Below are 25,336 nucleotides of genomic sequence, written 5' to 3'. Positions count from 1 at the left end.
AGGTACCACTGTACTATCCTATTCAAAAAAAGGCTCATGAGAGGCCAAGAAAACTCATGCATAGTTCAAAACCAGATTTGAAAATGTCCTTCAAATGTTACTCAAAGCATAATAACACCTCTTGAATGTTAACAATAAAATACAATGATTTGTCATTTGGTGATCATAAGTTACTCCAAGACAAAAAAAACACCAATTATGATAGAGTAAAGATCGGTGATTCACTGCCTACACTGCTATTTAGTACCAGAAATCATTTTAAATTATTACCAGTAAATGCCCTGTGTGTGTGTGTGTGTGTGTGTGTGTGTGTGTGTGTGTGTGTGTGTGTGTTACAATGTACTTGTAGATTTTGGGCCCAAGAATGAGATTCATCAATTGATGAGCAAATATCTGAGCACCAGTGCCAAACTGATAAAATGTGGAAGATTTACAAAGCACCAATGGTGTGCACAATGTTCAGAGTCAATTCAACAAATAAGTACGGTAAATCCTGTCTAGCAAAGAAAAATATGGGAGAAACTTCTAGGGGCATGAGCTGATTTTAAACCCATACTTAAATTTCCCTATTGAAAATCAGGGGACTTAATTCAATAAGGAGAATTAAGCATGGACTTAAATCTCTTCAAAAAGTGAAACTTCAAAGTGCTTATCTCTGACCCCAGTATTTTTTGCTATTGGTAAAAAGCATCTGAAATTGTACAAAGCACTGGTATTTAAATATGTTTAATACATCTTCCCGTTTCTCCCATCCATTTTCAATAAATTACATACCAGCTATAATTACTCTCAGGAAAATACCTAGAAAAGAAGGGGAAATGGTTCTAATAAGCAAACTTCTTAGAAAAGAACATTGTAAGACTATTTATCGAAAGTCTACTCAGACTGGCAGCCTCATGAGAATGTACTGCAGCTCAAGGTGGATTTCATATCACAACTGGTTGATATGCTTTGCTTACTGCACGTACTCTCATATATGACTTGGTCATTTTAAACTTTCTCCTATACTAATCAAGAAATCATACAGGTTTAAAAGAATAATCATTGACTTTATTTGACTCATTAATTCCATTTTATTTTATTTTTTGCTTTTTGCTAGGATTAGAATTTGCTTTTACAATACTAAAGCTACAAGTCTCATTTTAAAAATAAGTACTTACAAATCCTCACATTTCATGAAAACATTGATACTCACATCCTCAAGCTGCTTAGAGAAAAGGTAGGACATAAATGTAATAATAAAACCATGGTTTTAAACTCATGATGCACCAAAATACCTTAATCGGTTTTAAGAAGCTGTGTGAAATTGGTTCTAGAAATGTGAAGGGATAGCAACAGATACATATAAAATACTACTTGATTTTTCAGTTTAAACATAGTAGGCATCAGATCTCAATGTGAGTATCACAGAGGGTGAATGGGCACACATCCCTTTTAAAACTATTTCCACTGTAATTAAAGAATCAACACTGCAACTTATTCATAAATGGCACTGGACTCCAGTACACCTACATTTGACAACTCCATTCCACCTGTATATTGGAGAGGTTACCAAATATTGGAGACCTTAATTCATCTTTTGTGGGAGTGCTTAAAGGTACAGGTTTGGGGAGATCTGTGTTCATGACCATATCTGAAATGTTACACTAGAAGGTTGACATCGTTATGCTCAATGTGGGGCTCAAACCCGCAATCCTGAGATTAAGAGTCTTATGTGTTGAGGTTTTTGCCTGTGTGAGGACGTGCATCTGGTCACATAGCAATTACGAACTGGCAACATGCCCAGAAGGATGAATCTGCCATCTCTAGGGGCTCATAATCTGCCTGGTGATGGAAGCCTAGCAACAGCTCGGTGATTGGTGTAGAAACCTTTAAAGACTGAGTGTGAACATGTGCTCTGTGTGGAGAGTTCTGGAGAGTCTGTGTAGTGGAGCATGTGGAGTTGGTGGTTGTATATAGAGAGAGATAGAGAAGTACTGATCTATGTTCTGTTGTTTTCTTTATAAATAAAGGTGTACATAGTTACTCAGTACTAGTGGCAGTGAGTTCCTGTGTCCATACTACTTGCCTACATCTGCGACCAAGAAGTTTCTGCTGTGCCTGTGCTTACTCTGCTGAGTCCAACTGGTATTAGTTGGCATTTATGACCAGATCCAGCCTTGCTGGTCTTAACATTATGTTCTACCAAATGAGCCATCTCACAGGCATAGCTTTGCTTTCTCTTTCTCAAAGGCAAAACAAACATCTGTTATGTAAGTCACTTGTTTGTAATCTTCTGGCTACTGTGCATGTGTAGAAGGACACAGAAGGCTGTTCATTTCGTAAATGGTGTGACAGAGCATGGCATCTGGTGCTAATGGACAAGATCATACAAAGGTGTTAGCTAGCTAGAAGGGAAACTACAAATGGCATGCTTGAGACAAATTGGTTTCAGTTTATTTCTTTTATTAGCTCCCAAACAGAAGTGCTCAAACCTACGATATCTCACAGCTTCTTCCCGGGGGGGGGGGGGTCGTTGGCCATCTTCTTCAATACATGTTTATATGATGAAAATATATTTGTATGTAACTGGCCATAAGGATTAAAATCAATGACTCATTTTGTTTTGTTTGTTTGCTTTTCAATAAAAACAATATTACAAAAAATTTAAAAAGCTAATTGGGCAGGGACGTGACGGGGTAGGTTCACCTATGAGGGAATGGTGAAAGAAATGGATTTTTGCTTGGGGCACCGTAGAAGATGGCTTAAAATAACATCTCTCCGGCCATCACAGGGTAATTAGAGGCTGAGAATGGGAGTAAACAGCCTCCCTAAATCTTCCCATGGGTACGGGAAGACGCAGTCTCAGCCGCAGATGCCCATCAACCAGCTTCGACTTCGGAAAGGAGGGGCTGGGGGCACTGGATGGAAACCCCCAAGATGGTCTGGCACTCCTGGACGCTGCTTTCACGAGCGAACCAAATTCCATGGCTTAAGAATAATAATTGGATTTAAGTTTTGGACATGCTTCAGACGAAGAGGGAAGATTTATTCTGCTAAACCTAGCCTCTGAGGAAATAAAAGATAACCGAAGAATGATTACAGCAGAGCGCTAGAATGGTATGTGACAGAGTTGATGGGGGGGGGGTGTACTTCTTCTTTTTTTTTTTTTGCTGTCCTTAATATCTACCTAACAAAACCTCCCTTACAAGAATCGTCTATAACATTTATAAAGCAAGCGATATTGGAAAGTTGAATTTATTATGATAATATGGGTTTGTTGGTTTTTTTAAATAGACTGTGTGGAAATGAAAATATAAACAAATAAAGCTTTTATTTTTGGCTTTGCCTGGAAGGTGATTAAGATTCCATGGGCGTACCTAGCATGGGGCAAGGGGGGCAGCTGCCACCCCTAGAAGGTCGACTAGGGAAGCCTCCGGAAAGCGGCCTAAAGCCGCTGAACAGCTGAGAGGTGCGCCTGGATCGGCCTCTGCTGCGCCTCTCAGCGGGCGTAGTGGTGCCCCTGGTGGCCTGGCGCCCCGCGCCACCGGACCTGGACCTAGAGACGGCCCTGCTTCAGAGCAGGGGAATTTCGTATGAGAGAGTTTAGGGGGTTCATTTAACGGCTGCAGCCGCCGCCACCGAGTTGTTGGGCCCGCTGGCCCTGTAGCCCCGCCCACATTCCCACTTTGTGGCCCCTCCCATGCCTTGGCCCCGCCCCTGAATGACCATGGCTTGCCCCCCCCCTAGTTTTGATCCTGGGTACGCCCCTGTAAGATTCCCTAAAACATGAAACAGAGAAAGGGCAGAACTCCTCAATGCCTTCTTTGCCTCAGTCTTCTCCAAGAAAGAAAACAACGCCCGACCTGAAGAATATGGAGCAGATGATTCAGCAGGGGAAACACAGCCCAGAATAAGTAAGGAGGTAGTACAAGAATACTTGGCTAGTTTAGATGTATTCAAGTCTCCAGGGCCAGATGAACTACATCCAAGAGTATTAAAAGAACTGGCAGAGGTGATTTCAGAACCACTGGCAATAATCTTTGAAAATTCCTGGAGAACAGGCGAAGTTCCAGCAGACTGGAGGAGGGCAAATGTTGTCCCTATTTTCAAAAAGGGGAAAAGAGAGGACCCAAACAATTACCGCCCAGTCAGCCTGACATCAATACCAGGAAAGATTCTAGAGCAGATCATTAAGCAAACAGTCTGTGAGCACCTAGAAAGAAACAGTCTGTGATCACTAAAAGTCAGCATGGGTTCCTGAAAAATAAGTCATGTCAGACTAATCTGATCTCATTTTTTGACAGAATTACAAGCCTGGTAGATGAAGGGAACGCTGTGGATGTAGCCTATCTTGATTTCAGCAAGGCCTTTGACAAGGTGCCCCATGATATTCTTGTAAAGAAGCTGGTAAAATGTGGGCTAGACAATGCTACCATTCAGTGGATTTGTAACTGGCTTACTGACCGAACCCAAAGGGTGCTCATCAATGGCTCCTCCTCATCCTGGAGAGTAGTGACTAGTGGGGTGCCACAGGGTTCTGTCTTGGGCCCAGTCTTGTTCAACATCTTTATCAATGACTTGGATGATGGGCTTGAGGGCATCCTGAGCAAGTTTGCAGATGACACCAAATTGGGAGGGGTGGCTAACACCCCAGAGGACAGGATCACACTTCAGAATGACCTTAACAGATTAGACAACTGGGCCAAAGCAAACAAGATGAATTTTAACAAGGAGAAATGTAAAGTACTACACTTGGGCAAAAAAAAATGAAAGGCACGAATACAGGATGGGAGACACCTGGCTTGAGAGCAGTACATGTGAAAAGGATCTAGGAGTCTTGGTAGACCACAAACTTGACATGAGTCAGCAGTGTGATGCAGCAGCTAAAAAAGCCAATGCAATTCTGGGCTGCATCAATAGGAGTATAGCATCTAGATCAAGGGAAGTAATAGTACCACTGTATTCTGCTCTGGTCAGACCTCACCTGGAGTACTGTGTCCAGTTCTGGGCACCACAGTTCAAGAAGGATACTGATAAGCTGGAACGTGTCCAGAAGAGGGCAACCAAAATGGTCAAAGGCCTGGAAACGATGCCTTATGAGGAACGGCTTAGGGAGCTGGGTATGTTTAGCCTGGAGAAGAGAAGGTTAAGGGGTGATATGATAACCATGTTCAAATATATAAAAGGATGTCATATAGAGGAGGGAGAAAGGTTGTTTTCTGCTGCTCCAGAGAAGCGGACACGGAGCAACGGATTCAAACTACAAGAAAGAAAATTCCACCTAAACATTAGGAAGAACTTCCTGACAGTAAGAGCTGTTCGGCAGTGGAATTTGCTGCCAAGGAGTGTGGTGGAGTCTCCTTCTTTGGAGGTCTTTAAGCAGAGGCTTGACAGCCATCTGTCAGGAATGCTTTGATGGTGTTTCCTGCTTGGCAGGGGGTTGGACTGGATGGCCCTTGTGGTCTCTTCCAACTCTATGATTCTATGATTCTATGAAAATCAAAGAGAAGCAATCTCGTTAGCAGCTGGAACTTGGTCAAGAAGGCAGTCTCATATCAATTGAAAAATATTTGGAATGTTACATTTTCACAAGGATTAATACTTACTCAGATAACAATATGGAGTATTAGGCACCCATTTTTTTCCACCAATGTATTTAAACTTAGATGATCCTTTTGAAAAATAGCCAGCATAGCACTGAACAATAACTTCATCCCCAGGATAATAGTATTCTTTTCCCCCATGTTTTATTCTTCCATTAGAGATACGGAGTTTAGCAATGTCTGGGGATAATCTAACTGAAAAAACACACACACAATGATCATAAATAAGAAAGGAACACAAAAGTACACATAGAAATAAGATTATTTTCCAAAATCTTTCATACTTATACAACTTGATTTGCAAGATGCAGAATGTTCTGTACAAAATGTTAAGAAAACCTATTGATGTAATGTATAGATCTGGAAGGACCTTTTAAGCCTAAGAGTGCAAACAAAAATCATCATTCAGAAAAAACTGTAGGAGAACTGACCCCCTACCTAAAAAGCTGCCAAGCAGGCTCAACTCGAATTGACCCTCTCCTCCAGAATTTCTCCCCTCTCTTCGAGCAGGCCAGTCTGTTTCCCCAAAACTAGTATCTGTGAAAAGGGGCAGGAAGGGGCATAATTCTTTCCAGGATGGCACCAGAGGTAATTCTATGCAGACTTCTTAGGAGAGCTACTCCAGAAAAAATGCACACAATAGACACCTTCCATAAATCTTACAAATTTTCTTTCATGACTGCATGAGGCAAAAGTTACAAGGGTGGCTTTTTTTACTCCTTTGTTATGCACCAATATGCTATCTAGTGCTATTTTTCTAGAAAAAGAGGTGCCAGAACACCCCATGAGCACCTCCTTCATTCTCTTTGAAATGAAATGCTGCCCATCTGAGAGGTGCTGGAACTGAGTTCTGGTGAGTTCTGGCTGGGGGAAAAAGTCCTGATGCTATCTGAGCCAGGGTGTTGAGATTTGATTAATCACCAAAATAGCTTTGTTGCTGCTTCCTCCTGTGGTGTGGCTAGACTCTTAGGCCATGGTTGCAAAGCTGTGTGTGATGCATCAAAATATTGATTACAGTGGTACCTCTACTTACATTCACCTCGGGTTATATATCCTTCAGGATACGTACGGGGCAAACCCGGAAGTATTTTTCCAGGTTTCACCGCACATGCATGTGCTGAAGCGAAGCGCTCTACCGTGCTGTGCGCATGCACAAAAGCAGTCCTTCTGGGTGCAGAAAACTCGGGATCTGACTGGAGCTCTGGAACGGATCCCGTCTGCAACCAGAAGTACCACTGTACTTGTTTGTGGATCCTTCTTGTTTAGTCATTTAGTCGTGTCCGACTCTTTGTGACCCCATGGACTAGAGCACACCAGGCACTCCTGTCTTCCACTGCCTCCCGCAGTTTGGTCAGACTCATGTTGGTGGCTTTGAGAACAGTCCAACCATCTCGTCCTCTGTCGTCCCCTTCTCCTAGTGCCCTCAATCTTTCCCAACATCAGGGTATTTTCCAGGGAGTCTTCTCTTCTCATGAGGTGGCCAAAGTATTGGAGCCTCAGCTTCACGACCTGTCCTTCCAGTGAGCACTCAGGGTTGATTTCCTTCAGAATGGATAGGAAAGCAGGGAGACAATATACAGCCCTGTCGTACTCCTTTCGCAATTTTGAACCATTCAGTTATTCTATGTCCAATTCTAACTGTAGCTTCTTGTCTCGCATAGAGATTTCTCAGGAGACAGATGAGATGATCAGGTACTCCCATTTCTTTAAAAACTTGCCATAGTTTGCTGTGGTCGACACAGTCAAATGCTTTTGAGTAATCAATGAAGCAGAAGTAGATATTTTTCTGGAACTCTCTAGCTTTCTCCATAATCCAGCACATGTTTGCAATTTGGTCTCTGGTTCCTCTGCCTCTTCGACATCCAGCTTGTACTTCTAGGAATTCTCGGTCCACATACTGTTTAAGCCTGCCTTGTAGAATTTTAAGCATAACCTTGCTAGCGTGTGAATCCTTAGTAGCGTGTGGATCCTTAGGAGAGGTAAATGGTGTGTGTGTGTGTGTGTGTGTGTGTGTGTAAGTAAGAGAAAGACCCAGCATCACCCTCTCTTTACTTCTCCCAACAATTCACAAGCTAGCTATTGAGCAAGACACACAGCATTCAGCTTTGCAACTATGGCCTAAACACCATCATATTAGTCATGCCCATCCTACATTACGAGGAATGAGAGAATTCAACAATTGCAATTTATAGGTGACACTACACTGGGAATTGTGTTACCTGAAATTACTATTATTTTTACTTTGCCCCATTGTTTCTAGACTTTTCCCCTGTTCCTCCAAAATCTCTTCTGTGGGTTTCACTATCCCTTTGGAGCTATAGGGATGGTGCAAGCCATACATGGAAGGAGGAGATTGGTGAAATCTCCTTACACTAGTATAAAAACTAGTGGACTACCACCCATTACATTTTCACTGCCCAAATAATGCTAACTTGGGTGGTATATAAATATTATGAAAAAAATGCATGCATGCATATACAATATATACATAGAATTTAACTGTATACCTAGAAGGAGTAGCTTTTCTCCCTTTTCAATAACACTAGAACAGGGGTCCCCAAACTTACCTGGATTCGGGGCGGAGCACAGGCACATGCGATTTCTGGCCCACTTCTGGGTCAGAAAGGCGCCGGAAATAGCTGGTGAGCATGCGCACGAGCCTCCCCCGGCCCGGAAGTGCACCAGAATTGCCGGGGGCCGCATAAATGAGCCTTGTGGGCTGCATGCGGCCCGTGGCCTTAGTTTGGGGAACCCTGCCCTAGAACTTATAACACTTAGAAGCTGTTCCAGTGAAGCTGAATGCTGAAGTATTCAAAACCTTATTCATGCAACATATAAACTATGGAACTCTCCTGCCCCCCCCCCAAAAGAGGCAGTGATGACCACCAAGTTGGATGGCTTTAAGAGATTTAGACAAATTAATGGAATATAAAACTATCAGGTGCTATTAGCCATGATGAATATGATCTGTCTCCATGATCGGAGACTGTATACTTCTAAATACTAGTTGCTGGAAAGCACACAAGGGGTGGATGCTCTTGTGCTTGGGTGTCCTGGCTTGCATGCTTCCCATAGGCATCTGGTTGGTCACTGTAAGAATATGATGCTGGGCGGGGTGTGTGTGTGTCATTCACCTGCTCTAGCAGGATGCTCTTATATTTAAATTTTTTAAAATTCAGCACACCTGATTGATACAGTTATGGTTTTATAAAACCAGTGAAAATAAACCCTTTCTTCCTTTAGTATGCTATACACACACAAAGCAAAAGCCTGCCAATTTGTTCTCTGACAGCTGGCTGTGGGACTTATTGTCCTCAAGCAATATAAACAGGAAAATGATTTTATTCTTCATCAAATAAAATATACTCCTTCTAGTTGTTCTGAAACTACATACTGTATTAAGGGGAAGGGATTTAAAGCCCAGGTAAAAAGAAAGAATGGCGGGGTGTAAGAACTGAATAGCTTCAGGAGGTGTTCAGACAAGGTTTGGGTTCAGGTTGCCTATCTCTGATTTAGACAATTGGGAAATAGTATCTGTCTTGAGCATGGTATTAGAAGCAGAGTGCCATCTAACCTACAGTTGCTGTGAAAAGGCAAACTCTATGATGAGGATTAGAAAAAGGATGAAAAATGAAACTGCTTATTGCATGCCTTTATATAAATCTATGGTGCAGCAACACTTTGAATATTGTGTATAGCTGTGTTTACTGCAATGCAAAAAAAGCAGTATTGTAGAGCTGGAAATGGAGCTGGACTCCCCGGGTCCAGGCCTGCCAGCCAAAGGCCAATCTGCAAGCAGGCCCACAGTCCTCCCCAGCTGACTGCTGGATCACTGACCAGGCCCGTGGCCAGGCCGCAATGCCGTCTGACCGTTTAAAGTAAGTGGACTTGTCTAACCTAGTAGGGCTTTAAAGTTTTTATCTTCTTTATCAACAGACGTCAATACCACAGAGCTGAATTTATACATACAGAAACAAAGTTGTATAGGAGGATCCCACTGATTGTAGCCTTTGCATTCTGCTTTCATCTCCATGGTTTCATCAGGAAAAGAATACTTTTTATCACACTGCACAGAAATGATACTTCCAAGTTTATAATGAGGTTGTGGTGGATGTACACTTCCTTTTAGAATTCCTGGAGCACCACAAATATCTTGAGAAACTATAACAAGAAAAATAAAACCACAATATATATAAAATAATGTCTACATCATTTTAGCCTTGCTTTTATAAGTTCATAGTAGGATTCCAGGTATTACCATAATATCACATACCTGAATTTTGAGTAATCTATGAAAGTAAGTCACAAAATGCAGTTTACTACTAATTGCTTCATGGCCAAGTCATGCAAATCCCATTCCTGTGACATCATCAAAAGTAACTTCTGTTCTCTGAGTATTTTCTGAGCAGTCACACATTGGGGAAGCTTGTAAAATAGCCACTTGACTGGTTGTGGTAAGCACAGCTCACAGGCAACCAGGCTAAGAAACTTTATCAGGCAGCTTCTTTCTTTTTGGGCACAAATGACTAATAAAAATCAACGGAGAGGGCCCCCAAATATATGTAACAAAAGACAAAGTAACCGATGGGGAACTACCTTCATAGACGACAGCCATAGATCCCCTTTAGTACATCATTTTGCTTTTTTATATTACTTTCTTAAAAACATGGTGCAAAATGTTAACATTTGTTTGATAATATTGTTATAGGTTGGTAGGTGCTATAATTTAATTAAGCTTTGCATGTTAAAACTGTGTATCAGACCCCCAAGTGTTAGAATGTAATCAAGAATGTAATCGTAGAACAAGTCTAAGTTGCATGTTACCTTCTGAAATTAGCATTTATGAAATGCTAATTATGTGAGGCAAACTTCCTAAATTGTATATTAGACATTTCTAAAGCCTAGGAGATCAACATGTGTCATTTAATTAAGTCATTTAATTTCTTTTTGAGGTGTTAGCCTGGGGCACCCTTATATTGTAGAGTCAGGTTGTTTATTTGTACAAATAAACCAAATATCATAAAGACATCCCAGGCTCCACTGTGCTTCATTTTCCAAAAGCAAACACAGACCCTAGATAAGTGTCTGGTACTCCCTGGACTCTGGCACTGCTGTGGAGACTGGCATTGGTATTTAGCAATGTTATAATATGATTTTGTGGGCAAAGGATGTTGGACATAATATTATGATAGAGGATTGGGAAAAACTTTGGCAACAGAATATTAAATTTACTGCTTGTAGTTTGCTAAGAGAAAACATAATGAAAGTGATGTATAGATTGTACCTTACACCAGTAAAATTAGATCTATCATAATCATGATAATAAATGTTGGAGATGCAAGAAAGAAGAGGGTTCCTTTTACCACATGTGGTGGACGTGTCCACTGGTAAGTGACTTCTGGGATAAGATTTATAATGAACTTAAGAAAGTGTTGAAAAACACATTTGTTAAGAAACCAGAAGCATTTCCACTGGGCATTGTTGGCAAGGAGATTCCTAAGAAAAATGTATCTTTTTTTATGTATGCCACGACGGCGGCGAGAATTTTATTACCTAAGAACTGGAAATCACATGTACTACCAACAGTTGATGACTGGCAGATGAAGATGATGGAGTTTATGGAACTGCCTGAGATGACCGGAAGAATCCGCAACCGGGGAGAAGAAGCGACAGAAGAAGAATGGAAAGATTTTAAACTATATTTAGAAAAATATAGAAAAATATGTAAAAGTAACATATTAAGATCAGAATTAGGTTAAAAAGAAACTGTGGAATGTATGAATATGTTAAGTGGAAATGAGTAAAATAAGTTTAGAAAAGGTGATTAAAATGGTGTAGAAATTGCTAAAATTTAATCTGACAAAGAACCGCAGTGGACGGGAACCCGAGGGGGACCCCATATATAATGTGAAGGAAAAAGGAATAAGTAATTTGAATTTGTGTGTTTGTTTTTCTTTTTATTGTTGTTATTGTAGTGTCTTTTTATATTTTTGTGCTTTTTATTTTTTGTTTTGTAATAATTCTAATAAAAATCATTATAAAAAAATTAACAATGTTATAATATGTACATATATAAAGTCACAATAATATGACATCTCATTTGTTTCTTCCGTAAGCTCTTAACCATTTGAATTCAACCAAATGGTTGAATATTACAAAGGACTGTAATAAAAACGGGATTCCAATATTTAAAAAATGAATTTTGAAAAGCTTCATAAGATAATGTAATTTAAACATTCAAATTCAAAACTGCAATCCAACAGGGAAGAATTTAGACTCCTCCGCAAGGAGTAAGTATACCAGTATGTTGCTGCTGATCAAAATTTGGCTGAGGTCTTACAAAACAGAGGACCATCTATGAATGATTCTCCGTTCTGATTCTGATGAAATATGAAATGAGATTCAATCCTGGAAATCTTGTCAGTTTATAATCTGTATTGTTTGCAGAACTTCTTTTGTAGCCTTATCAGCTACTAAGGGTCCTTTAAGTTGCGCCCAGGCAAGGAAGGACAGAGACAGGTCCTTTAAGTTGCGCCCAGGCAAGGAAGGACAGTCTTGAGTTCCAGAGAAAGAGTTTTAATCTCTTATTAGAGAGACTCCTGATGACAAGAGTAAAGAAACACAAATTTGCAAACATTCTTATACACTTCTTTGCCCCCCCCTTCCTCTGTAAATGTGTGCACGCAAGGGGGTCACAAGTACATATAAGGAATATCCGTGTCCGGTCCTGTGCATAAGCACATGCTGACTCAGCCTTGAGTAAGACTATGCGTCAAGCATAGCAGCTTCCAGCGCCAGGCTCATCCGCTGATAAGGCTTTCTCTGTGTTCCAGACAAGGTCAGCTCTTAGCCTTGATAGCTTAGCAGGGCATTCTGTCTGGCTTCCCCTTTGGCACACAGAGGCATAGAGGCAAAGAGAACAAGGGGGGTGGGGTGGCTAAGCCATACTCAGAATTATACAATGCAGACTATATGATCAGATTTATAGCTCAATAACACAATTGGCAATTCTCTCCCTACACTTTCTTTTATAAATAGTGGCCACAGCTTTGAGAATCTATTTCTATTTCATAATTTTGTTCTCATATGTTCAAGTTCTAATAATTATTATTTGTGACATCTTTCATATGAATTCTCATGACTTTGGCTTTTGTTATAAATAAATAACATACCTCTGTGTGACTAGTGAGGCTAAATAATCACTCTTTAAACTATGTGTTTCGACATACTTCTTTGCATGCCTGCATTTCGGAATGTGCACGCCCTAGGCATAAATGTCGTTTTAAATGGCTTCTTATTGTTGAATGCAGAAACATAGATGCTAATATTTTTGTTTTTAAATAATTCTTACTCTTTTTGCAGGATGGCGCTTTAGGGATCCAAGTATTGTTCGCCACACATCGAATGATATAACTTCCGATCATGAAGTATCCAATTTCACATTCAAATGTAATATTGCTGCCAAAGGTATAGTAATCTTTAAACTCACTTATCTTCTTTACTCCATCTTGAACTACTGGATCTGCACATATAATCACTGAAAGCAGAAATAATATTAAAAATCAAAATCTTAGAAAGTGAGAAGAAAAATCTGCCACCCAGAGAAGAAAAATCCGTGTTAATTGGACCAGTTTACTCTTCTCTAGTGGGAATGTATCCAGCCACTGAATGTACAATGATAATTGGGTAGGCTTTACAAATGGGGATGATGTCACCCATTCTGTATGAAAAAATACCTGACTTTGTTTTACTGCAAGGGGTATGTGATGTACACTAAAATCCTTGTTTTCTGTGATTCAGCAATCACTTTTCTAACCATCAATGAACCAGGAAGTTAATGCTTTAGCCTTTTCCCAAATATCAATAATTGCTATGATTATATTCATTGGTTAAAACTGTAAAAGTCAAGGGCCAGAAGGCTTTTTACAACAACAACAAAAAGTAGACAAAATAAGAGTGGACATTTTGCCTTTTATCTCAAATTCTTAAAAAATGTAAGGTGGGAAAGGGATGCAATAATACAAAAGAACTTCCTGACAAGTCAACAGGTTTTGTTTTTTATAATCATCATGAAGGAAAAACTGGTATATATATATATGCCAGAAGCGGCTTAGTCATGCTGGCCCACATGACCCGGAAGCTGTATGCTGGCTCCCTCGGCCAGTAAAGCAAGATGAGCACTGCAATCCCAGAGTCGTCCGCAACTGGACCTAATTTACCTAAAGATAAAAGGGTCCCTTTCCCTTTACCGCTTTACTGTACTTCTCACTACTAAAAGATTCTATCTCAGAAAGTGAGTAGAAAAAACAGACCTTTATGAAAAGTATTATAACATCCTACCTCCACCCAGAGAAGAAAAATCTGTGTTAATTGGACCAGTTTACTCTTCTCTAGTGGGTATGTATCCAGCCACTGAATGTACAATGATAATTGGGTAGGCATTACAAATGGGAATGATGCCACCCATTCTGTATGAAAAAATACCTGACTTTGTTTTACTGCAAGGAGTATGTGCGATAGACATACTCCTATACACTCAAATCCTGAGGAACATCCTTGTTTTCTGTGATTCAGCAATCACCCATTAATGAACCAGGAAGTTAATGCTTTAGCCTTTTCCCAAATATCAATAATTTCTATGATTTCATTCATTGGTTAAAATTGTAAAAGTCAAGTGCCAGAAGGCTTTTTACAACAACAACAAAAAGTAGACAAAATAAGAGCCTGGACATTTTGCCGTTTATCTCAAATTCTTAAAAAATGTAAGGTGGGAAAGGGATGCAACAATACAGCAGAACCTCCTGACAAGTCAACAGGTTTTGTTTTTTATAATCATCATGAAGGAAAAACTGGTATATATTAAAAAAAACAACCTTGGCATTTTGGGGGTTTACTGCTCCACAGTGGTCTATTAGTCTTATCAACATCACAGTATATAATAGGTTCTCCAATGAGTGAGAGAGTCTCCGTGCAGTTGTATTTGATCACTATTCCATAAGGATAAGGAGGTCCAGTTCCATTGTGGGATCCACCAGGAATGTCTGGAGGGTTTATACATACAGCTCCTAAAATAAAATTGAATAATTCAGCAAAATGGTAAAACTGTCAACAGCATACTTTTGAAAAATCCAAAACATACCATGTAACAACTACTATTTTAAATACATTTATTTAGAAGTGATATATCTTAAATGCGGGACGTGGGTGGCAATGTGGGTTAAACCACAGAGCCTAGGGCTTGCCGATCAGAAGGTCGGTGGTTCGAATTCCCACGATGTTGTTCGGTCCCAGCTCCTGCCAACGTAGCAGTTTGAAAGCACGTCAAAGTGCAAGTAGATAAATAGGTACCGCTCTGGTGGGAAGGTAAACGGCGTTTCCGTGCGCTGCTCTGGTTCGCCAGAAGCAGCTTAGTCATGCTGGCTATGTGACCTGGAAGCTGTGCACCGGCTCCCTCGGCCAATAATGCGAGATGAGCGCCGCAACCTCAGAGTCGGTCACGACTGGACCTAATGGTCAGGGGTCCCTTTACCTTATCTTAAATGCCTATTGGATTTTCTCAGTTAAATTTATTTTTTTATTTTACCAAAAATGAACAAAATCATAATAAGAGAGGCTCACATTTTGGCAGCAGGGTATTACCATTGGTTGTGATTCTCTGAGTAATTCTCTGTGGAGTTGCACATACAGGAGCACATCTGCAGTTCTGTGCAGACAGGAAGACTTTTTGGAAGTACTGAAATACACTCAATATCTTGGCTTATTTTCCTGTTAGATTAATAGAAAGTAAGCCAGAAGTTCCTGCTTCTTATGTTAACAGAGAACTCTGCCTTAATACAAGCCAGGATCTTAATACTGAAATTGATGCACAACCAGGGGGGGAGGAGAAGAGGGAGAGGAGAAGATGCTTGGGTCAAGCACTCATTCCCAGCTTCATAGAATAATTGTCAGAACTGCCCCATTAATTTCTGCAGCTGATGTTCCTTATTGTACAATCCTATGCATAGCTACTTGAAAAGTAAGCTCAAGATAAATGTGCACATTTAAGTGTATTTAAACCTAACCTTTGTTATTACACCACATTTTAAGTTACACTGATAATCTGCCTTTTACCATCATGCAACTCAAGGTAGCACAAATAGGTTAAGTACATAAAGTATTCAAGCACTGAGCAGATTCCAGACCAGTTTAACTTTCTATATTCAAATAGCTGCACGTGCAAACATTCTGTTTTATACTTTTTCATAAATGAAGAATGCTATTAATGCTGAGGAATATCTATTTAGATCTCTATATGTAACCCTACTAACCACGTACACTAACCTTTACATGCAATCTGAATCCTTTTCCTTATGGAACCTAAAGAAGAAAGTAATTTGTGGAGTGCTGGAATGTAACCCTTGTGTAGGTGGGGAGTCGCCTGTACAACCAGCAGCACTTACCTTCTTCAAATGCCTTCTGTATGCCTTTGGGTGTATCTGTATATATATTCTCACAAAGTTCTCCCTTTTTACCTCTTATCTGATTTCACCTATTCATAGAAGTTTTTAGCAAATTCTTTTGTGAAATTTTCTAGACTGTGATCTGCCATAGCCACTTTGAGAGTTTTTTGTTTTACAATCAAGCTGTGTAAATTTTATGAAATAAAAAAATCCTTACCATAGTCACTGTCAGTTAAACACGTGTATGGACAAAACCCATTTACAACTGACGAGACATTATTTATTTACTCCTGGCTGAATTAACATTACCTAAACCCAATCTGGGAGGTTGGTGTTGTTTAAAATAGCTTAAGAAAGTGCAAACCAGAAAATTACCAACAAGAAGCTCAACGTTCAGTATAATTTAGATATATGTTGATACCGGTATATGTTGATTAGTCTAAACTTGGAGATCTCATTTAGACATCTACAATAGCATGTTAAATAACAAAACTGTAAACCCTATAACTAAAAATTTTTATTTTCTTTACTTGTATTGCATGCATAACATACTACATTTTGAAAATGCTTGAGGAATTCATTCTTTGCAAATTCCAGTACCTAACTTTCTGTATTCACAACTTCCAAACTAATGCAAGGAATCAGAATAAAGTCGTCCTTCAGATTTTGCACTCCAAAATTTCAGGTGTGATTTTTGATTTTTTAAAAAAGATGAAAACACAACTTTAGGATAAAATATGTTTAGAAATGTATGATTCGTCCCTGTATTTCTCTTCGTTTGATTGAATTATCTGTTGAATATGAGCTTTTTATGGATAATCTATGTTGTAATTTTATTTATTAAAATTAACAAAAATATACAAAAACAGAAAAAAGTAATGCATTTTTGTGAGAATATACATGCTTCAGTATGTATTTCCATGTGGCTATTTTTAATTAGCAGGTTACTATAGAAATGAGACAGAACAGACTTATGAATAGCTGTGAAACAAACACAGAATAGGAACTAACTAATTCGCTTACTTTAATGTCCATGCAAAATAAAAAAATTCCTTCAGTAGCACCTTAAAGACCAACTAAGTTTATATTTTGGTATGAGCTTTCGTGTGCATGCACACTTCTTCAGATACACAGTGTGCATGCACACGAAAGCTCATACCAAAATATAAACTTAGTTGGTCTTTAAGGTGCTACTGAAGGAATTTTTTTATTTTGCTTCGACTCAGACCAACACGGCTACCTACCTGTAACTTTAATGTCCATGTTTACTAAATTTTAAGGAAAATTCATAGCCCAATTGTCCCACTGAGTTCAATATAGGGCTTTCTCCTAAGGAAGTGTTCATAGGAATGCAGCCTTCAGGTGCAATCCTCTATATCCCTACCTGGGTACAAACCTCCACTGAACACAGTGAAACAGACTTCCAAGAAAACAACTGTGCTGTTAATCACAAAACATATCACTCCAAATTTGTAAATAATTTAACTACTTACGCACACAACGTGGAGGTGGATTACTCCAGCGAACATCACTTCCATAATCCTGACATCTGTTCGTACGTTTCCCAATCATTGTGTATCTGAATGTACAGGATAAAAAATCCAACCAATTGATGCTCAATCCATATAAATCAGAAGTACAGTTGGTAGGCAGTTCATAGAGTGGTGCTGTTCAGGTCTACTCCAATCAAGACAAGGTCTTACTGCCCTTAAAATTTCAAGATTGCAGCTGGGAGGTACTGCTCGATCTAGCCCTGATTCTTCATGTCTTCTATGCTTATTATGCTGTTTTAAAAGTGCATTTTATATTGAACTTTTTTTTAAACTAATGTTTTCTTCTAAAATGTTTAAGATAAAAATAGTTAACTTCTCTGTGTTAAATGTGCATTCTGTAGTTAACCTCTTTTATAATGTATTATTTTTAAATTTTTAGGATCAATCAATCAAATCTTTATTACGGTCACCGACCAGTACAATAAATTATTGCATTACATCATCAAAATTAAAATTTTAAAATAAACTAAAATAATTTATCTAAAAAGGGATCAGCCATCATTAGATCTTTAGATAATATATAAAAATTATTTACTATACACTATAAATTAAAAACGGAATTTTTCTAACTCTGAGCAGGAGTTAATTTGAGTGCCTCCTGTATAAGTGCACATGATTTTAATAGCATTGGTGCAAAATCTTGCCACCATGGCAGTGACATTTGGGTTGGAGTCTGAAAGGAGCCATTTTGTATGGAATTCTTTGGATTGTTCAGGAAGCTCATCTTTGAGATAATTTGTTTCGCAAGTCTCTATAAATAAAGCAAGAGAAGAATACATGGTCAATGGTCTCAACTTCTCCAGAATTGCGCGGGCAATTGCACAGGACCCATCTGAACTTCCCGTATAAAACAGCTGAAGGCAGAATGTGATACCTGGCCAGAGTGAACGCCCTTCTGTGAGATGGTATCTCTAGTTGAGTTAGATATTCAGCTGGAAGCGACAAGTATCTTCGTTCTTCCAGAGTCAGAAAAGGGGGACCTTATTTAGGTCATTTTGCCTCTCAATATCAATTATTCTCTGTTTAACTATATTCCTAGCTGTATTATAGCCGCAGGAAATGAGATAAGTTGGTTGGAGGCCTATGTTTAACAACTTATTTTCAATGGCTCTGCTCCAAGAAGATTGGTACTTTTCTTTCAGTATCAGTGGGGCCAGGCCCTGAGGGTTAAGATGTAATTTCAGCCATAGATTACAGGCTTGTATCCAGATTCTGGCCTCCACACGTATCATTCCTGTTTCTAACCACAGAGCAGCATTTGACAAGCAAGGAGGTGTCTGGAGACCCGCTCTGATGAACTTAATCTGGACTGTCTCTAGTAGGGTTAGATTAGGGGGAGGGGCACAGAGTTGAGCCCCATAGAGTAGTTGAGCCTGTGCCGTCGCCTCATAAAGCTTTAGTGCCGCCAGTATATAGTGAACGCCTGTTGTTCTTAAAAAGCTTAGTATTACAGTAGAGGTCTTATGAGCTTCGGTTACTACATGGGTTATATGGGCTTTCCTTAGCCCTTTATCATGGAAAACTATTCCTGAGTACTTAAAACTACAGTGGTGCCTCGACTTACGAATTTAATCCGTTCCAAAAGCATCTTCATAGGTCGAAAAGCGCCACTGGAAACGTGATTTCCCATAGGAATGCATTGGAAACGGAAAAATTTGTAAGTCAAAGCAACCCCATCTAAAAATTCGTAAGTCGAAAAACCCTATCTAAAACCGCCACGGTTTCCGTTCAGATGTCAAGAAATTCGTAAGCATGCGGTCATTTGCCCCATTTGTAAGTCAAAAAATTTGGTTGTCGAGTCGTTCGTAAGTTGAGGTACCACTGTATGCACTTGTTCAATTCTTCGACCATTTATACTCCATGTTCGAATTTTGGGATGTTTAGCAAAGGACATTACTTTAGTCTTTTGGTAGTTGATAATAAGATGGTTCTCTTGACAATAATCAGCCAGGGAACGAAGCACCTGTCGTAACCCAACAGGAGTCCTAGATAGAATCAGGGCATCATCTGCATGTGATAATATGGATATTTTCCTTTCTGCCAGTTGGGGTGGATGGAAATCTAATTCAGATAATTTAGATATAACATCATTAATGAAGTAATTGAATAATAGAGGGGCTAATACACATCTCTGCTTGACTCCCCGCTTGGTGGGCACTGGACTCATGAGATGGCCCTGTTGTGAGCAACGCACCATGAGAATATAACAATCGTATAAGCTGGAATAGGCGAGGATCAACTGATGAAACTTTCAACTTTTCCCTGAGCTTAGTTTGCGAAATGGAATCAAAGGCAGTTTTTATATCTATAAAAGCTGTGAACTGGGAAGAGGATTTATTGGTTGTATATTTCTCAATTAGATGTAGTAGGACTAAGCAGTGGTCCGTGGTCGTTCTTCCTTTTCGAAATCCTGCCTGTTCGTCAGCAATTTGGGACTCCGCCTCAAGCCATTCAAGAACTTTATCTTTAAGATGAAAAGTGTACAATTTACTCGCAGTATTAAGTAAGCTTATTGGCCTATAATTTCCTGGGTCCAACTTACTCCCTTTTTTATAAATGGGAATAATAATGGCCGTCCCCCAGTCCTTTGGAATATGTCCTGTGCTATCAATATACGTAAATAATGATGCTAGTACCGGGCACCACCATTCTTTGTTCACCTTACACAACTCTAAAGGAATTAGATCCTCACCCGGCGCTTTTCCTACTCGAGATCTGGACAACAGAGAATCAATCTCATGTGTGGTAACTGGATTCTGTGAGCTGAGAGGATTAAATAGCTCAGCGTTCACCCTGCAATCAGATACCTGAAGAAGTGTGCATGCACATGAAAGCTCATACCTATGAGAACTTAGTTTGTCTCTAAGGTGCTACTGGAAGAATTTATTTTTATTCCAGGGAATTCTGTAATGGTTTGTGTCTTGTGTAAAAGAGTTCTTACACTACCCCTGCGATGCAGGACAAGAGGAGGTGCGAGCTGAGAGGGTTAAGTAGCTCAGTGTTTGCCCTGCAATCACAGGCCTATGACGTCAACATCCAGGAATGCTGTGTACTGTTGCATTCTCTGTGTAATGTGAGACGTCCTTATTATTTCTGTACTGTGTGTGTAGCTCTCCAGCTGGGAGTGAGCAAAACCCTCGGCTGCGGAGTTTTCTTAAATAAACATCTGCGTTTTAATGAGAAAGGAGTCACCAACAGTTATTTGCAGACACGGAGGCTGAAGCATTCTGGCTGCTGATCAAACTCTGCTGATTTGAACTGGAAAGAAAGTTTTTTTAGACTTTGGCAGCAGAAATGCACATGGAGCGTACCAGGCGAAATGGCACAGCTGGATGTTGCTAGTGAGAAGATAGGGTTTTTTTACCTTATGCTTCAGCATGCTGTGCCGCATCTTTTTCAAGACACGCCATAGATTCCATTCTGGTAAGTCTTTCAAAGTCGACACATCTGGGGTCTCGACAGAATCAGAATCTTCATACATTTGCCTGAAGTGCAATTCCCATCTCTCAGGGGTAATATATATTTCTGAATTTGGACGTCTACTCTCACTATAAGATATAACATGCCAAAATAATGTCGGATTTTTAAGCTTAGCCGCTTTAATAAGGCGTTCCCATAAATCTGCAGTTGCTTTCTTCTTTTTCTGTTTTAGAATATTTTTATAGCGTTGATTGAATTTGGCTACTTGCGTTAGATTTATGTGTGGTGATACCCAGCCATTATTTTTAAAATTTGAATATGCCGACATGAGGGCTTCTTTGGCCTTAATACAATCTTTATCAAACCATGGTCGGGATATAGGGGCGGCTGCTCTTACTGTGGATTGGGGATTGTGGCCCAAGTAGGGTGAAAATTCTTGGACCAGAATCTTGTAGGTCCTTACTGGATTTTGTTCCTGATCTGAAGACATGAGTTGCTGTCTCAACTTGGTAAAGGTTTTTTTGGCTAGGACTTGCTTCAACTGGAGGATTATATTTAAGTTTCCTGTTAATTATGCTGCTTTGAATGTATCCTTATGTTTTTCAGTAATGTTTTATTCTGTGTTTGTGTGTGTGTGTGTGTGTGCGAAACCCCATCAATTTTTAATTGATTTTTAATTATTTTCTCCCTTTGTTTTTAATTGTTTTTATTTTTATCTGCAAGCCACCTTGTCCCTCCCCAGGGTAAAAGGCATGGTATACATATATAATAATGAAATTTATACTGATAATAATAATAATAATAATAATAATAATAATAATAATAATAATAATAAATTTAGATTCTCCTCCTGAACTTAACTGATTGCATCTTCAGTTACAAAGTGCTGCCAATTTTACTAGTTTCTGAAAAAACAATTAAGAGCAAAAGTATATTGGAAATGTTATTGGTGGCCTTTAATGCTGTTTCCTTACCCTTGAACACACATATAAAGAATTCTTGCTCCAGTGGTGTATTCTGAATTAAATGAGAAAATACTTCCATCATTTATTGGTGTTGGAATCTCGCACGTTTTTCCTGGGGGAAAAAAAAGCATTCTGGAATTAAACATACAAAACCAGAAAAAGTAACAAACAATATTTTTGACAGGTCTGCCATTAATAAAAGGAGGACAGTTTTGACAAATTGCATGAAGAACATGAAGGAAAGCAAACTATATCTAAGATAATGGATAAAATAACGTAGTAACATTCAAGATCTCTTATGTCTACAGTTCACAATCCTAGCAAATATCCTTTTTAAAACCAAGCATTATTCTGAATATATTTGCCAGGATCATTAACTACACATAAAATAGTAGTAATAAATAATAATAATAATAATAATAATAATAATAATAATAATAATAATAATTTATTTTTATACCCCACCCATCTGACTGGGTTTCTCCAGCCACTCTGGGCAATTTCCAGCAAAATATTAAAATACAATAATCTAATAAACATTAAAAGCTTCCGTAAACAGGGCTGCCTTCAGATATCTTCTAAGTCTGGTAGTTGTTTTTCTCTTTGACATCTGATGGGAGGGCATTCCACAGGGCGGGTGCCACTACCGAGAAAGCCCTTTGCCTGGTTCCCTGCAACTTGGTTTCTTGCAACGAGGGAACCGCCAGAAGGCCCTCAGCGGTGGACCTCAGTGTCCAGGCAGAACAATGGGGGTGGAGACGCTCCTTCAGGTATTGTGGACCAAGGCCATTTCCGAGCACAATTCAGAGTGTTGGTGCTGACCTTTAAAGCCCTAAACGGCCTCAGTCCAGTATACCTGAAGAAGTGTCTCTACCCCCATTGTTCTGCCCGGACACTGTCAATGATCACCATGCGAGAGATCTTCAAAGTGCCATACTTTGTTATTTTACATTTTTCCTTCACATATTTTAACAAAACTGTTCAAACTGCCCCTTTGAACCATCAGCTGATTTTCAACTGTTGAAGTACACCATCTTAAAATCTTATGAAAACAGATCAGCAAATGCAATGAGTAAACAAACCAATCTCTTGCACATCTTGAATAAGAATGTTGTGTTTTTGGATGCCTTTCCAATGCAAGTGGGCATCACTCATATTTATTTAATCTTCCGCAGAAGATTAGTACAAATAAGAAAGTGCTAGTACTGCACTATCACCTGGGTAGAGGAGGTGCTGCATGTTGTGAAGAGGATGCTGTGTGAATTATCCTGCCACTGGGTTACAGCATAGTTGTAACAGATGCCACAAAATTACTTAGCATCAGGTATTTAAAAAACTTTGCATAAAATCTGGGATGTTTGCTTCTTTCACCTCTACAAGACTGCAACTTGCTATTCTTGACAAATTCAAAATCAATATATTTATTCTCTTGCCTGGCTGCCTCATCATGCAAAACTCAGCATAGATTAAGGTGGCTATGCAGTTAGATTTTTGTCAGAAATAGCACTTGCCTTCTTACTGCAAAAGCAGTTATTTGTATAGTCAGTGTGCTGTAGGGGTTGGAGTGTGGAGCTAGGATTAGGCGGGTCAAAGTCCATATCTCCTTTCAGACATGAAGCTCAATGGGCGACTTAAGGACAGCCACTGTCTCTCAACCTAACCTAAATCCACAGGATTCGTGGGATAAAATAGAAGGTGAAGAAAACAATGTCTTTAGAAAAATACATACCATATGATATCTGAGCTCTTTGAAGGAAGGGTTAAATGTAAATGTATCAAGTCAAACAGCTGCAGCATTTACATTCCCTAGTTAAAACATGTTTCAAACTGAGTCATATGGCTACTTTTTAATTTCCCTGTTCACCAAACCACTAATATGTTTTTGTGGCCAAAACAAAAAAACATTTCATCTTAATAATATCCAAGGACCTGCATGTTCTGGGGACTTTATCTTTTTAAAAACAAATTCTGGTTTGTCTTTGTTCATAAATATCTGCAAATCATTATAATAAATCAAAAGCAAAAGATGATGTACCTTTACAGAACTTTGCAAGCGGTGACCACTTCAGATTTCTACCACAGGTAATAGTATTCAAGATGCCAGGAACTTGTTCAAATCCTGCCTTACATACATAGTGTACTACCATCCCAACAGGAAACAATACTGATGTTCCAAACTCATCTTTTAGTTTAGCTCTAGTTTGCTTTGGTGGAAAGGGGCAGACTTCTGCAAACAAAAAGCAATATAACAACTTATGACACCATGTTAGAAACTAGAATGATGCAAACGTAAGAATGTTAGAAGATTCACCACTGTTAACAGACTGCCTGCATCCTGCCTGCTTTCCTGTTTTATCACAAAAAAAACAAGCTGACATAGCAATCTATGGAGTTTAATGAACTGAAAGATTAAGACCACAATCTGTGCATGTTTACCAGCCACGATAGTGGGGTCAGCATGGTGAAAACACCACTAAAAGCACCAGGTTGGTTGTTGGTGCATTTGTAGCACACCAGCCTCCTCCCACTCCTGGTTTTGTGCAGCAATGCTGGTCATGGAAGGTCAGGTAACTGCTGTCACTCTGCCAACTGGTGCTGATATTTACTCAGAATTAAAGTGTGTACAGGAATACAGCTTAAATGTGAAATTTTCTGCTTGAAACTGGGGAAATCTAGATGACAGAACTGGCATAAGGAAAGTATATTCCATTTATCTCAATTAAAAAAAAATAGGCTGCAGCTGTTGACCTGACTGCTGGGGGGGAAAAATAGAATGAGTGACAGGCCATAGGATACTGTAGCTCCAATACCTTCATCACTTAGCTCCCTTGCCATGCCATCCCTTCGAGCCCAAAGCCTTCATCTTCATCTTTTTTGTTTGTTTGTTTTTTGTTTTACTGCCTGAATATACTGCCTTTCTGTCAAGGAATCCAATGCTTTGGCCATTTCTGGAATTTGCCAAGAACAATAAACCCATGATCCAGACCACATTCAGCCACCCCTGCTTCATATTCAGTTCCTTCTGCTGGAGGCTTCCTGGCACACCTTTAAGAGGTCTAAAAGAAACTTATTCGACATTTGAACTGTGCTAACAAGGCCTACAAATGCAGAATAAAATGGCATTAGCAGAACATATCCTGCTGTTTGAGATGAAGTATGAAACTCCACATAACATGTCTGATCCAATTTTTGCTATGCTAGATCATCATAACAGAGGCTTTCCTAGATGTCTGGGGAAGGAAATGGTGAAGTCAACGCCTCCTGTTAACAGCTTGTTGTGATTTGTGATAGCCAAGCTGTAAATCTTGGCAGTCAAATTCACTCAATGAACAAGGGATTAATCTCAGGTGCTCTGAAAAAGCAGCTTTCCATGC

The 25,336-nt window shown here is 39.4% G+C and overlaps 1 protein-coding gene across 1 annotated transcript in view; it reads right to left on the bottom strand.

Annotated features, from left to right (window-relative positions):
* The window catches only part of LOC118088521 (complement receptor type 1), a 147,776-nt gene that overhangs the window by 9,905 nt on the left and 112,535 nt on the right, over positions 1 to 25,336 (bottom strand). Inside the window, exons 48-55 of the mRNA XM_088673598.1 lie at positions 23,998 to 24,189; positions 21,972 to 22,074; positions 17,518 to 17,603; positions 14,459 to 14,650; positions 12,937 to 13,122; positions 9,555 to 9,746; positions 5,589 to 5,780; positions 775 to 801 (exon numbers count right to left, since the gene is read on the bottom strand). Coding sequence (XP_088529724.1) covers positions 775 to 801; positions 5,589 to 5,780; positions 9,555 to 9,746; positions 12,937 to 13,122; positions 14,459 to 14,650; positions 17,518 to 17,603; positions 21,972 to 22,074; positions 23,998 to 24,189 — 1,170 coding nt within the window. The remainder of the gene's footprint in view (positions 1 to 774; positions 802 to 5,588; positions 5,781 to 9,554; positions 9,747 to 12,936; positions 13,123 to 14,458; positions 14,651 to 17,517; positions 17,604 to 21,971; positions 22,075 to 23,997; positions 24,190 to 25,336) is intronic.

This window comes from Zootoca vivipara, chromosome 7 (genome assembly GCF_965207765.1).
Source record: "Zootoca vivipara chromosome 7, rZooViv2.hap1.1, whole genome shotgun sequence".
Classification (NCBI taxonomy): domain Eukaryota; kingdom Metazoa; phylum Chordata; class Lepidosauria; order Squamata; family Lacertidae; genus Zootoca; species Zootoca vivipara.
This window is presented reverse-complemented; position numbering and strand designations above follow the sequence as displayed.